Source organism: Leucoraja erinacea, chromosome 22 (genome assembly GCF_028641065.1).
Source record: "Leucoraja erinacea ecotype New England chromosome 22, Leri_hhj_1, whole genome shotgun sequence".
In the NCBI taxonomy this organism is placed as follows: Eukaryota; Metazoa; Chordata; class Chondrichthyes; order Rajiformes; family Rajidae; genus Leucoraja; species Leucoraja erinaceus.
The window spans coordinates 6,036,540-6,050,927 of NC_073398.1; the positions used below are offsets into that span (position 1 = coordinate 6,036,540).

Below are 14,388 nucleotides of genomic sequence, written 5' to 3' on the forward strand. Positions count from 1 at the left end.
CTATCGCAATGTTTAAGAAGTAATTAGATACACGGGTAGGACAGGTTTAGAGGGATATAGGCCAAACACAGACAGGTGGGACTCGTGTAGATGGGACATGTTGATCGGTGTGGGCAAGTTGGACCGAAGGGCCTGTTTCCACACTGACACACACACACACACACACACACGCACGAGTGTAGCAAAGGAACTATTGATAAATTGGGCAATGGATCATTAACCCGCTGATTTCCAGATCCTCTTTCAGAGCTAGTGAAACCAGTCTAGGCACCCGAGCGCGGGATGGTTATTTGACACAAGCTGGAATCTTGAGCACTGCTCAAGAGTGCTGGAGTAACTCAGCGGGTCAGGCAGCGTTTGTAGATATGAACCATATTACAGCCCGGGAAACATCACCCGTTCCTTCTCTCCAGAGATGCTGCCTGCATGTTCCACTGAGTTACTCCAGCATTTATGTGTCTATCCTGATAAAGGGAAGACGGGCTCCGTGGACATTTATAAAGGGAAACGTCTAATAATAAACCCGAACCTAATATTGTTGTTGGCGCTGTGCTGCCGATTTGGGCCGCATGAAGATGATATGTTTTGTATTTCCGTGTGAATAATATTGTCAGCAGATAGACACAAAGTGCTGGAGTAACTCAGCGGGACAGGCAGCGTTGGAGAGAAGCAATTGGTGACATTTGGGGGCGAGACCCTTCGTCAGACTGAGTCGGGGGGGGGGGAGAGGAAAACGACCCGCTGAGTTACTCCAGCTTTTTTGTGTGTCTATCTTCGGTTTAAACCAGCATCTGCAGTCTGTTTCCTACACATTGCCTGCCAGTCCCCGTTTGAGTGTAGACTCCGCGTGTGTGTGTGTGTGTGCGTAAACTTTCTCAAGAGTTTCTTTCTCATTATGGTGCAAGGCGAGTTTCCATCCAGGCTTTTTCGCCACGGCAGCGGGCGAAGGCAGGACAATTGCTAAACTAATTCCACGCACGACTGTGCTTCGGTGCGATTCAGCTACAGGACAGAGAGATTCTCTGTTGCAGTTTGCCCGTTCCACACTGGACACATTCACAGTGGGAGTGAGGGGAGTGCAGCCAGAAAGATAGCGGAGAAACTAGCAGGTGGGTCTGTAACAGGGCAGGGAAGAGATCCCCATTTATCTTCAATTGCTTGTATCCTGCTTATTTCCTTAATACATTTCAAGTCAAGAATGTAGATTCGGCATATTTCCCTAGACTGAAACATGAAATTCCTACTTGCAAATTCACCAAGGATGTTGCCAGGGCTTGAAAGGGAGACACAAAATGCTGGAGTAACTCAGCGGGCCAGGCATCACCTCTGGAAAGAAGGGATAGGTGACAATTCGGGTTCAGACTGATGAGAGTCAAGAGAAAGGGAAACGAGAGATATTGACGGTGGTGAAGAGAGATCTGGAACAAATGAATGAAATAAATGCAAAAAAGTAACGGCGATATGGAAAAAGTGGCCCGGGTGAAAGCCAGAGCTACTGGGAGAGGTTGGGCAGGCGCCGACTCAATTCCTTGGAGGGCAGGAGGATGAGGGGTGACCTTATACAGGTGCATAACATCATGAGGGGAATGGATTGGGTGAATGCACAGTCTTTTACACAGGGTAGGGGAATAGGTTTAAGGTGAGAGGAAAGATTTAATAAGAACCCAAGCTGCAACTTTTTCACACGGAGGGTGGTGGGTACACAAACCGAACTGCCAGAGGAGGTGGTTCAAGCATGTGCTATAATGACATTTAAAAGACTCTTGGACAAGGACATGGATAGGAAATGCTTCCAGGGACGAGCGTAGATGGGACATCTTGGTTGGCATGGGTTAGTTGGGCAGAAGGGCCTGTCTCCATGTTGCATGACTCAATAAGTATGTTTGTTGTATCTATTCCACCACTACCCAGCGTAGGTTCACCAGGTTAATTCCCGTGATGGCGGGAATGTCATATGTGGGTAGAATGGAGCGGCTGGGCTTGTATACTCTGGAATTTAGAAGGATGAGAGGACATCTTATTGAAACATGTAAGATTATTAAGGGATTGGACACGCTAGAGGCAGGAAACATGTTCCCGATGTTGGGGCAGTCCAGAACCAGGGGCCACAGTTTAAGAATAAGGGGTAGGACAGAGATGAGGAAAAATGTTTTCACCAGGAGAGTTTTGTGAATCTGTGGAATTCGTTGCCTCAGAAGGCAGTGGAGGCCAATTCTCTGGATGCTTTCAAGAGAGAGTTAGATAGAGCTCTTAAAGATAGCGGATATGATGAGAAGGCAGGAACGGGGTACTGATTGGGGTTGATCAGCCATGATCACAGTGAATGGCAGTGTGGGCTCGAAGGGCTGAATGGCCTACTCCTGCACCTATTGTCTATTGTCTAATGCCTTAAGTGAATGTCTACAGTAAAAACAAGCTCACTTTAATTGAAGCAAAACCATTGGCTTTTCAAATAGCCTCCGAAGAAGGTCTTCACTGTTGAAGTATTGATATTCAAATTTCTGCCATGGTAATTGCTACCATTAAAGACCAAACATTAGGCTTCTTTTTAAAAAAAGATGTTCCTCCTTTTAATTAGCTTTGTGTGTAGTTAATTATTGGCAGATAACTTTTAGTTGTATGTCGGCGGATATAATCTTGCACAAGCAATTTCCTTTGCTGCCTGCTCCATCTGGGAGTATGTGAAACTACCACTGGAGACTTGGTACGTAAAGGATAGCAGATCCCCATTGCCCACCCTGTACAGTTTCCAACCAGTCCAGTTCCCACTCATTAAAACAACAATGAGTCCCAGGGACTGAGATGAGGAAAAAACTTTTTTCGCCCAGAGAATCTGTGGAATTCTCCGCCACAGAAGGCAGTGGAGGCCAGTTCACTGGACGTTTTCAAGAGAGAGCTAGCTCTTAGGGCTAATGGAATCAATGTATATGGAGAGAAAGCAGGAACGGGGTACTGATTTTGGATGATCTGTCATGATCATATTGAATGGCGGTGCTGGCTCAAGTGGCTGAATGGCCTGGACCTATTTTCTGTTTCTAAGTTTCCATCCGTCCAGTTTCCAGACACCCTTTTTTGACATGACAGTCTGCTATTGAGGCTCACTTTCTTCATCTGCTCCCAAGTATTTGCATTGGGATTCGGTCCTTGGAAAGTTTCTGTTGCATTCACTCCCATTCTTTCCCCTTTTATTTTCATCCTCAATGCATTCCAGGAACTTTTCCTTCCTCTTTCCTCCATCCTTTTCGTTATCATTCTCCGATCCATGTTCTCCCCTTGCATCCCCTCCTCCTCCTCCTCCCTTCTCTGTAGTTTTCTCGCCACGCTCACCTTTCCCTCCTCTCTTCCAGAAGAAATTGGCCCCCTTCATTCCACTCCAGTCCCACAGGTTGTGACCTCCACACGGTCCCACAACTTCTCACTGTCCACCTTGTGCTGTCCCACAGGTTCTCATCATTCACTTTGCACTGTCCCACAACCCACACTATGGGGCGGCACGGTGGCGCGGCAGTAGAGTTGCTTCCTTACAGCGCCAGAGACACAGGTTCGATCCTGACTATGGGTGCTGTCTGTACGGAGTTTGCACGTTCTCCCCGTGACCTGCATGGGTTTCCTCCGAGATCTTCGGCTTCCTCCCACACTACAAAGACGTACAGGTTTGCAGGTTAATTGGCTAGGTATAAAAAAACATTTTAATTATCCCTTATGGGTTTAGGATAGTGTTAATGTTTGCGGGAATCGCTGGTCGGCATGGGCATGTTTCTGTGCCGCATCTCTAAACTAAACTAAATCTTTCATCGTCCACCTTGTATAGTCCCATAACTGCCCCATATCCACCCTCAACAATTCCCCAACTCCTGATTGTCCATCTTCTACAGTTGCACAACTCCCCATTATCTACAGTTCCACAACTCCATATTGCCCACCTTGCACCATCCCATAATAATCTCCCATTGTCCAACCTTGCACAGTCCCATAACTTCTCATTGTCCACCTTGTACAGTTCCACCTCTCCCCATTGTCCATCCAAAACTTGTCATTGTCCACCCAGTGACTGTAGTAATCTTTAAGCAAAATCTGGGATGCGATCACGCTCAGGATATTCAATGCGGAGGGCATGGTAGACCCCTGAACCAAGTGTCACTAGGTTTGCTGAAGACGGATAAAAAGTGGAAGAAATATTGGCTGATTTCCCCCCCACCCTTCTCTCCAAGTCAAATGCTGCACCCCTTACTGAGCCTACAGTCCAAAATGGCACACATGGGAATCAATCATTCAACAGTGAAGACCTTCCTTCAAGGCGATTTGAGAAGCAAATAGTTCTCCTTAAACTTGCTCGTTTTTACTGTTTTTTACGAGCATGTGTGGCAGTTGGGGGCAGCTGGTGCCGGAGAGGAATAGAAGGATAGGGAGAGATGAATCAAAGTGGGTGGAGGGTCCCACAGAGCACCGAGTTGGTTTGCAGACACAAGGAACTGCAGATGCCGGTTCACAAAAAGAGGCACAAAGTGCTGGAGTAACACAGTGGGTCAGGCAGCATCTCTAGAGGGAATGGAAAGGCAACATTCCAGGTGGAATATTTCTCCAGGCTGATTGTAGTAGGGGACAGAAAGCTGGTAGAGAGGCGAAGACAGTGCACTGAAGAACTGTGCAAAACATTGTAGAATTTAGATTTTAGAGATACAGCACGTAAACAGGCCCTTCGGCTCACCGAATCCGTGCCAGCCAGCGACCCACCTGTACACTGGCACTGTCCTACACACTAGAGACAATGTTTACAATTTACAGAAGTCAATTAACCTACAAAACTGTACATCTTTGGAGTGTGGGAGGAAACCGGAGTACCCGGAGAAAACCCACGCGGTCACTGGGAGAACGTACAAACTCTGTACAGACAGCCCCCGTAGTCGGGATTGAACCTGGGTCTCTGGAGCTGAAAGGCAGTGACTCCACCTCTGCGCCACAGAGGTTAATTGGGCTGTGTAAATTGCATGTAGTATGTAGGGAGTGGATGTGAAAGTGGTATACATCACACTAGTGGGAATGTGTGATCGATGGCCGGCGTGGACTCAGACCAAAGGGCCTGTTTCCATGCTGTAACTTACAAGCAATAAGGTGATAATAGTCTTGTAATCCATCTGAAGTAGGGTCACCGACCCATGTTGTCCGGAGATGCTGCCTGACCCGCCGAGTTACTCCATCCAGCATTTTGTGTCGATCTTCCCTTTAGATATATGGCTGGCTTATACCGAAGATGGAGACTAAATGCTGAAGTAACTCAGCGGGTCAGGCAGCATCTCTGGAGAAAAGGAATAGGTGGCGTTTTGGGTCGAGACCCTTCTTCATACTGAGATTCAGGGAGGGAGACACTGTCTCCTTCTCCTCAGAAATGCTGCCTGACCTGCTTAGTGAAGGGCCTGTCCCACTTAGGCGTCATTTGCGCGAAGATTTTGTACACCTCAAAATCCTGGGGCGGCACGCACGGCTGTGCGTCACTGCCTACGTCACCATACACGCGCGTCGTACGTCGTGACGCGTAAATGATGTCGCGCAAATGACACCCAAGTGGGACAGGCCCTTTACTCCAGCACTTTATGTCTATCTTCCTGTTAGATGTATCAGACAGGTGGGGCAGTGGTAGAGTTGCTGCCTCCCAGGGCCAGAGGACCCGGGTGCAATCCTGACTACGGAGTTTGTGCGTTCTCCCTGTGACCACGTGGGTTTTCCCCGGGTGCTCCGGTTTCCTCCCGCATCCCAATGTCGTACAGGTTTGTAGGTTAACTGGCTTTGGTGGAATTGTAAATTGTCCCTAGTGTGTGTGTGTGTGGGATAGAACTCGTGTTGGGGATCGCTGGTCTGCGCGGAGTCAGTGTGCCTTAGGGCCTGTTCCACACTGTATCACTAAAATCTGAAGTCTAAAGTGTTTGTCTGGCTGTTATACACAGCGACTATGCTGATCACCGCCCCCAGTGTGTTTCCCCTCAAGAGTGCAGTCACAGGGCAATGGCGACAATGGTCAGCGATGCATCCTGTCATCCTGCTGTGGGTTCGAGGATTCCAGCCATGATATGAATCACGGCCGTCAGCTTAGATTGCATTTATCTGCAGGATCAGTAAACATCACAGGATGGGTGTCGGCTTTGCATCTGTTTGAGATGCAGGCTACATTTGGAGGCATCATTACAGCCGGCCCTAATTAAACAGTAACGTGATTGAGTTATGTTCCCGAGCAGCAACATCTCAGCGGATCCCGAACTCGGTGGTCAGTGTAGAAGCATCATTTTTAATTTGCCGCTGAAACACTATCCCCCCTACCGCGGGACAAACTCTGGTTTCAGTAAAATGTGCTCTAACGCAAGATCATACCCACAGGCATGAATGTCAATGTAGTTTTAGTTCTATTAGTAAAGGCCACTGTGTTAACACATTAAAGCTGCACGACCCTTCCTTTGGTGTTTGCAGCCCCCACTAGTAACGTTGCACATGTTTCGGGTATTTGATGGGGTTGCATGCTCGGCATGGACTAGATGGGCCGAATGGGCCTGTTTTCACGCTGTATCTCTAAAACGAAGATTCTTCCCACTAGTTCCACTGTCGTCCTGCTTAGTTGCACTGTTTGTAGCCACTCGTTATCACCTTCTCCACAGCCAACAATGGACCATTGTGGGCTCCACCTTTTCTTGATCATCATTGCTGGCTCTGATTTGTACTTTTCGTATCTTTCAATCATTTGTTCTTTGACTCTTTTCATATCTCGAGTTTCCCTCTCTCCCGACTCTCAGTCTGAAGAAGGGTCTTGACCTGAAACGTCACCTATTCCTTTTCTCTAGAGATGCTGCTTGTCCCGCTGAGTTACTCCAGCTTTTTGTGTCAACAAAATCTTTTTGTGACGTTTTCATAAGACATAGGAGCAGAATTAGGCCATTTGGCCCATGAAGTCTACTCCCCTATTCAATTGCGGCTGATCTAATTTTTCATCTCAATCCCATTCATCTGCCTTCTCCCACAAGTAAGAATTTCATTGTTCTATCTGGGACATATGACATTTTCACCCAGAGAGTTGTGAATTTGTGGAATTCCCTGCACTGGATGGATTTAAGAGAGAGTTAGATAGAGCTCTAGGGGCTAGTGGAATCAAGGGATATGGGGAGAAGGCAGGCACGGGTTATTGATTGGGGACGATCAGCCATGATCGCAATGAATGTCGGCGCTGGCTCGAAGGGCCGAATGGCCTCCTCCTGCACCTATTTTCTATGTTTCTATGGTTCTAAAACCCTGGATCTTTGATGCCCTTACCAATCAAGAACCTGTCAATCTGCGCTTTAAAAATACCCCAATGACTTGGCCTCCACAGCCGTCTGTGGCAATCAATTCCACAGATTCACCACCCTCTGCCCAAAGAAATTCCTCCTCATCTCCATTCTAAAGGTCCTTCCTCCCACTGTTTTACACCTCACCGATTTTACCTGCCATTTGCTTCCAGAGGACAATAAAATCAAGTGCTATGTAAAATTTGTACTGATAGAAAAAATAGGGGGAAATAAACCTACAGACGCTGAAATTTGAAAATAAACATAATAATTGAATTTCTCAGCATGTCATCCTTTCGTGGATGCTGCCTGACTTGCTAAGTTTTTTAGGCATGTTTCTATGTCGGGTTTTTTTCTCTTCACTGATTCAACATATTCTGCATGAGTGCGAACCACATAACACGCTGGGTTGAAATGAAATGGATTGTAATGCATAAAAACGAGATGAAATGCTGGAGTAACTCAGCGGGTCAGGCGGCACCTCTGGAGAACATGGATAGCTGACGTTTTGGGTCGGGATCCTTCTTCGGACTGATTGTCGGGGAGGGGGGAGAAGAAACTTGGAAGAGGACAGAGGCAGGACAAAGCATGGCAGATGATAGTCTGAAGAAGGGTCTCGACCCGAAACGTTACCTCTCCAGAGATTCTGCCTGACCCGCTGAGTTAACTCCAGCATTTTGTGTCTATCTTAGATAATAGATGGATGCAGGCGAGGGGGGTTTTAATAGGCAGATTGTTGGAACAAAGGCCAGAAATAAAAGACTCAAAACATCACCTATCCCCTTTCTCCAGAGATTCTGCCTGACCCGCTGAGATACTCCAGCACTTTGTGTGTATTTCTCACACTTCATGTCGTTTCATCTGTGACGTTTGTCCAACCATCTGTCAAACTAAACCACCCCTTCACCTGTATCCACCTGTGGCTTGCCAGAATTTGGTCTGCCGTTCACCTCTTTCATCCCTTCACTCCCCCCCACCCACAATCAGTCTGAAGAAATGTCCCGAGCTGAAACGTTACCTCTCCACGTTCTCCGGAGATGCTGCCTTAAGGGCCTGTCCCACTTGCGCGCCACGCAGATGGCTCGCAAAGATTTTGTACATTACAAAATCCTGGGGCGCCGCGCCTAGGTCACCACGCACCATGCGCGTGTAATGTGCACCATATGCGCATCGTGACATGTAAATGACGACGTGCAAATGACGCCCAAGTGGGACAAGCCCTTGACCCGCTGAGTTACTCCAGCACTTTGTGTCCTTTTGTGCAATAACCAGCACCTGCAGTTACTTGTTTTTATGGATTGAAATGCATGAAAGCCTCGAGAACGTGGGGGAAGAACTTTCATTTATCCAGTGATTATGGAGACCATGTGACCTCTCAACGAGCCGTATAGCACTTGAAGGTCATTCATTTTTGTAATGTAGGAAATGCAACAGCCATGTGTGTATCTTAAATAGGAGTAGATGTGATGGTCAGATGGACTGCATAAACCAAGCTCGACAAAAGAATGAATATTGACCTGTATATTGAGATGAGCCTTTCTGCTTTCAGTCAAATTATTCCACTTGAGGGAACAAATGTGACGCTGAATTGTGGGCAGCACAGTGGTGCAGCAGGTAGAGCTGCTGCCTCACAGTGACAGAGACCCGGGTTCCATCCTGACCTCTGGTGCTGTCTGTGTGGAGTTTGCACACTCCCCCTGTTGCCTCCAGCTGCTCCGGTGTCCGTCCACATTCAAAGAGGCGCGGGTCTGAAGGTTAGTTTAGATTTGGAGATACAGCACGGAATCAGGCCGTTCAGCCCACCCGGTTCAGCTCGCATAGACTAGCACTATCTTACCTGACCAGCTTTGATCCTGACCTCGGGTGCTGTCTGTGCGGAGTTTGCATGTTCTCCCTGTGACCGTGTGTCCAGCTAATTGGCTCTCTGTAGAACAGGGGTTCCCAACCTTTTTCGTCCCGTTTACCCCTGGCAACTTTAATAGCACATAATAATGTTATTTCACTTATGAATGAACAACTAATGATGAACAGATACCGGTATACTAGAACCAAACACAGTCAGTCAATGAGATAAAATATGTACAAATCCAGAATCAATAAATTTACCCCCTGGGTGGGCGAAATTTACCCCAGGCTGGGAACTCTTGCTGTAGAACGAGTGTGAACAGGTGATCGGTGGTTGGCATGGACTCGGTGGGCCGAAGGGCCTCTATCTCTAAACTAAACTAAGAACTTAGTGTCACTTTTGTACAACGACATCTCTGACTGTTCAACACTACCTTAGATCTGGCAGAGTTGTTATCAGAGTCCTGAGACATGGAGTGAATATGATGCAAGATTCTGATGGCCTCTCTCCATCTAGTGAGCATGGCTCAGTGGAAACAGAAACATAGACAATAGGTGTAGGAGTTGGCCACTCGGCCCTTCGAGCCAGCACTGTCATTCAATATGAGCATGGCTGATCATCCAGAATCAGTACCCTGTTCCTGCTTTCTCCCCATATCCCTTGATTCAGTTAGCCCGAAGAGCTCTATCTAACTCTCTCTTGAAAATATCCGGTGAATTGGCCTCCATTGCCTTCTGTGGAGAAAATTCCCCAGATTCACAACTCTCTGGGTGAAAAAGTTTTACCTCACACCAAACACAAACACAGACACAAACACAAACTACTGCAGATCCAGGTATCTTGAGTAGTACCCAAAGTGCTGACGTAACTCAGCAGGTGAGCCAGCATCTCTGGAGGAGATGGATATGTGCCAAGTTGGTCTGGGACCCTTCGTCAGATCTTGGCTCTGAATGGGTTGAATGGGAGTGGGTATCAAGTGAATGGTGTTCAGATTGGTTGTCATGCTACCACAGTCAAACAGGGCTGCTGCCAGTTTATGCCCACATCAATGCAGGTTTAATGTGTCGGGAGTGAACTGCCGACGCTGGCATTACACCAAAGAGAGACACAAAGAGCTGGAGTAACTCAGAGGGTCAGGCAGCATCTCTGGAGAACAGAAATAGGTGACGTTTCAATGTGTAGGGGTCTAGACCCGAAATATCACCTATTCCTTTTCTCCAATTACTCCAGAAGTCTGTTGCTGAAGACAATCGAATTAACACAATTGTTGCAGCTCACGGTCCTCCACATTCTTGGGGAAATTTTAAACCAGTCCTAGATGTGCGTCATGGTTACTTGGACGGGGATATGAAGCTTGTTTTTGTGTCTGCCGTATCCTTCCTCTGCAAAATATTAGATGGTTCGAGGGAGAGGAGAGACCTTCCGGAGATTGGGGAAAGACATGACTGAAAGTGGGATCACCAGAGTTTGGTCTCTGCAAAGCACAGCAGTATAACTAAAGGGCCTGTCCCACTTTCCTGACCTAATTCACAACCTTTTTGACTCATGGACATTTTTCATCATGTTGAAAAAACACCCTGACCTACTTGATGCCACGAGTACCTACGACTAGCATCACGGCCTGCTACGACCTACCTATGACCTCCTAGGACCTACCTGCGACCTCCCATGACCTACCTACGACCTCCTACGACCTCGTGACGACCATGCTACGAGTATGAGTCAAGGGCAAACTCGGCAGAGGTCGTGAATTAGGTCGTGAGAGTGGGACAGGCCCTTTACTGAGAAATAGAGACACAAGGAACTGCAGATTCTGGTTTACAAAAAAATGCACAAAGTGCTGGAGTAACTCAATGGTCAATGGTATTTTATTTGTCACCCGTACTAAAGCACAGTGAAATTCATTTTTGTATATTGTTCAATACAAGTATCACTATGCATAAGCAGTTAGATACCTCTTAGATAAGTATCTCAGATACAGTACAAGTGTTTCGCAGTTGTACACTGAGACATTGTACAGAGCCGCCAATTTAGTCCCAGTTGTTGTAAGTGCAGGGATCTTGACCTGACCATGAAGGTCTGTTGTCATGGCGACGTTGCAGGGTTGGCCTGGCCAAGCGTAGCCGTGGTGACCTCCACCGCTGTAGGCCGCATCCAGTCCACGTGCTTGGCCTCTTGGAGCGGCTCCCGGTCCAGCCAAGCCCCAGGCTGTTGCAGGGCCTCCAGCGGCCCACTCCCCCGTCGAGGCCGTGCACTCCCTCCCGCAGACCCAGCGGCTCAGGCAACGTCCCTGGGAGAACACGGTTAGGCAATATTTCAGGTTGGGACTCTTCTTCAGATTCTCTGCACCATTGTTCAAGTCCAAAGATCCAAAACGTCACCCATCCAAGTTCACCACAGATGCTACCTGACCCGCTGAGTTACTCCAGCACTTTGTGTCTTTCAACTGAGAAATACAGGTTTTACACCACAGGTCCCTCTCCTAGGCCTATGATATAATTGTGCCAGATAGACACAAAGTGCTGGAGTAACTCAGCGGGACAGGCAGCATCTTTGGAGAGAAGGAATGGGTGACGTTTCGGGTCAAGACCCTTCTCCGGACCGTCCTCCAGATCTGAAGAAGGGTCTCCACCCAAAACGTCGCCCATTCCTTCTCTCCAGAGATGCTGCCTGTCCCACTGAGTTACTCCAGCACTCTGTGTCTTTTCCTGTAAGTCAGCATCTGCAGTTCCTTGTGTAGAGGTATTTAGGTGGGCAGAGAAATGACCTAAACAGTGAGCAGAGGACATTAATTTAACATGGCATCATGTTCAGCATGGACATTGTGGGCCAAATGGGTCTGTTTCTATGCTGTACCATTTAGTTTAGTTTAGAGATACAGCGCGAAAAACAGGCCCTTCAGCCCACCTAGTCTGTGCCAACCAGCGATCCCTGTACGTCTTGGGGGGGAAACCAGAGCTCCCGGTGAAAACCCACGTGGTCTCAGGTAGAAAGTACAATCTCCATACAGACAGCGCCTGTAGTCCGGATGGAAGCAGGGTCTCCGGCGCTGTGAGGCAGCAACTCTACCGCTGCGCCACCGTGCCGCACAGTTCTAGGTTGGTAGGTGGCGATGGGTGAACGTGGCACGTGGAGGTGTGACATTGCTTCTCTTTGTCTTGTTTCCCCAAGGATGTCTTCCAAGAGACCCGCGTCTCCGTACGGAGAAACAGACGGAGAGGTGGCCAACGCGACCAGCCGACAGAAAGTGGACGAGGGAGAGAGTGACGGACACTCTGCCTTTCACCTTGCCCTTCCCCCGAACTTTGCCAACAACCTTCACCCGGAGGAACTACACACCCCGTCCACGATGACCAGAGAGGCTTTGTGTTGCGAGAGCCCAGCGTCTCTCCACGACACACCGGTAAGGTCCAACCCTCTTGCATGTCTGTCTACGTAGGCGTGAAATATCATGTTGGCTGGTTGGGATAAAGGAAGCGATTTTCGGGAAAATGTCTGTCGATGGGATTGCATAAATGTTGATAAATAGATGTTGATTGCATAAATGCAAAGGCTTTTTTCTGCCACATGCATGTCCTGGTGTAATTGTCACCTCTTATCTTATCTTCTTACCTGATAGATATATAAGATAGACACCAAATGGTGGAGTAACTCAGCGGGTCGGGCAGCATCTCTGAAGGAATGGGTTGCGGGTCGAGACCCTTCTTCAGACTATAGATATATAGATATCTTATCGATGCAGAATTGTAGAGTTATATACAGCACAGAAACAAGTCTGGAGGAGTGTCCCGATTCGAAATGTCACCTCTTCCTTTGCTCTGGAGATGCTGCCTGTCCTGCTGAGTTACTCCAATATTTGGTGCGTGTCTTCAGTGTAAACCAGCTGGTGCAGTTCCTTCCTACACAGAAACAAGCCCTTCGGCCCACCACGTCTATGCTGACCACCAAGCATCCACCCAGTCTGATCCCATTCCCCTGCAGGTGGTCCATAGACCCCCCGTGTTGAGGAGATTCAAGTGCTCGTCCAAATTTGGACTCGTACAGCACGGAAACAGGCCCTTCGGCCCCACCCGTCCATGCCAGCCAAGACACCCCATCTAGGCTCGTCACATTTATCGGAGAATTGTTCGGGATCTTCCTCTCAGACTGAAGAAAGGTCCCGACCCGAAACGTCGCCCGTCCATTCCCTCCACTGATGCTTCCTAGCCTACTAGGCTCCCCCTCTTCCTCCCTCTTCTCCCTCTTCTCCCATCTCTTATCAGGCAAAAGGCATAGAAGTGTGAAAACGCACAATTCCAGATTCAGAGCCAGTTTCTTCCCAGCTGTTCATTCTACTGAATCATCCTACCAAAACTAGAGAGCAGTGCTGAAGTACTGTCTACCTCATTGGTGACCCTCGGCCTATCCTTGAATGGACTTTGCTGGCTTAATCTTGCACTAAACGTTATTCTCTTACCATGTATTCCATTACATTAAAATACAATACAATACAATGTATCTGTACACTGCGAATGGCTCGATTGTAATCATGTGTTGGCTTTCCGCTGACTGGTTAGCACGCAACAAAAGCTTTTCACTGTACCTCGCTCCACTTGGCCCTAAACTACACAGTAGCCCAGTATTTGGTGTTTAGCTCAGGTTTCCGGTGTCTGCAGTTCTTTGTGCCCCCATTCTGCGAGAATCATGTCTGCTTCAGAATGCAACACCCAATTTTTTTTTTTTACCCTCGCCTCTTGGTTGTGGGACCGTGTCATCTGCTGAGCTGTGGTAGCGCTGCCAATTTCCCTGGAAGATGTTGGCAACAAATTTGGAAGAAATGTCACAGCATAATTAAACTATATGCAGCACAGAGGAGCGAAAGGTTACTCGGTTAGTGAAATCTCACACCGAACTCACGTTCACCCCCCCGACTAAGCAAGCGAGCCAGTCTTTTTGCCAGTCTCGTCGACCAGCGATCACCCACACACCAGCTCTACCCCACACACTGGGAACAACTTACAGAAGCCAATTCATCTACAAACATAGAAAGATGGAAAATAGGTGCAGGAGTAGGCCATTCAGCCCTTCGAGCCAGCACCACCATTCAATATGATCATGGCTGATCATCCAAAATCAGTACCCCGTTCTTGCTTTCTCCCCATACCCCTTGATTCCGTTAGTCCTAAGAGCGATATCCAACTCTCTTGAAAATATCCAGTGACTTGGCCCCCACTGCCTTCTGTGGCAGATCATTTC

The 14,388-nt window shown here is 48.0% G+C and overlaps 1 protein-coding gene across 11 annotated transcripts in view; it reads left to right on the forward strand.

Moving 5' to 3' along the window:
- The window catches only part of sox5 (SRY-box transcription factor 5), a 398,924-nt gene that overhangs the window by 137,366 nt on the left and 247,170 nt on the right, over positions 1-14,388 (forward strand). For all 11 annotated transcript variants that reach the window (XM_055652833.1, XM_055652831.1, XM_055652834.1 and 8 more), the window contains one exon: positions 12,325-12,556. In XM_055652833.1, coding sequence (XP_055508808.1) covers positions 12,326-12,556 — 231 coding nt within the window. In that variant the 5' untranslated portion in view covers position 12,325. The remainder of the gene's footprint in view (positions 1-12,324; positions 12,557-14,388) is intronic.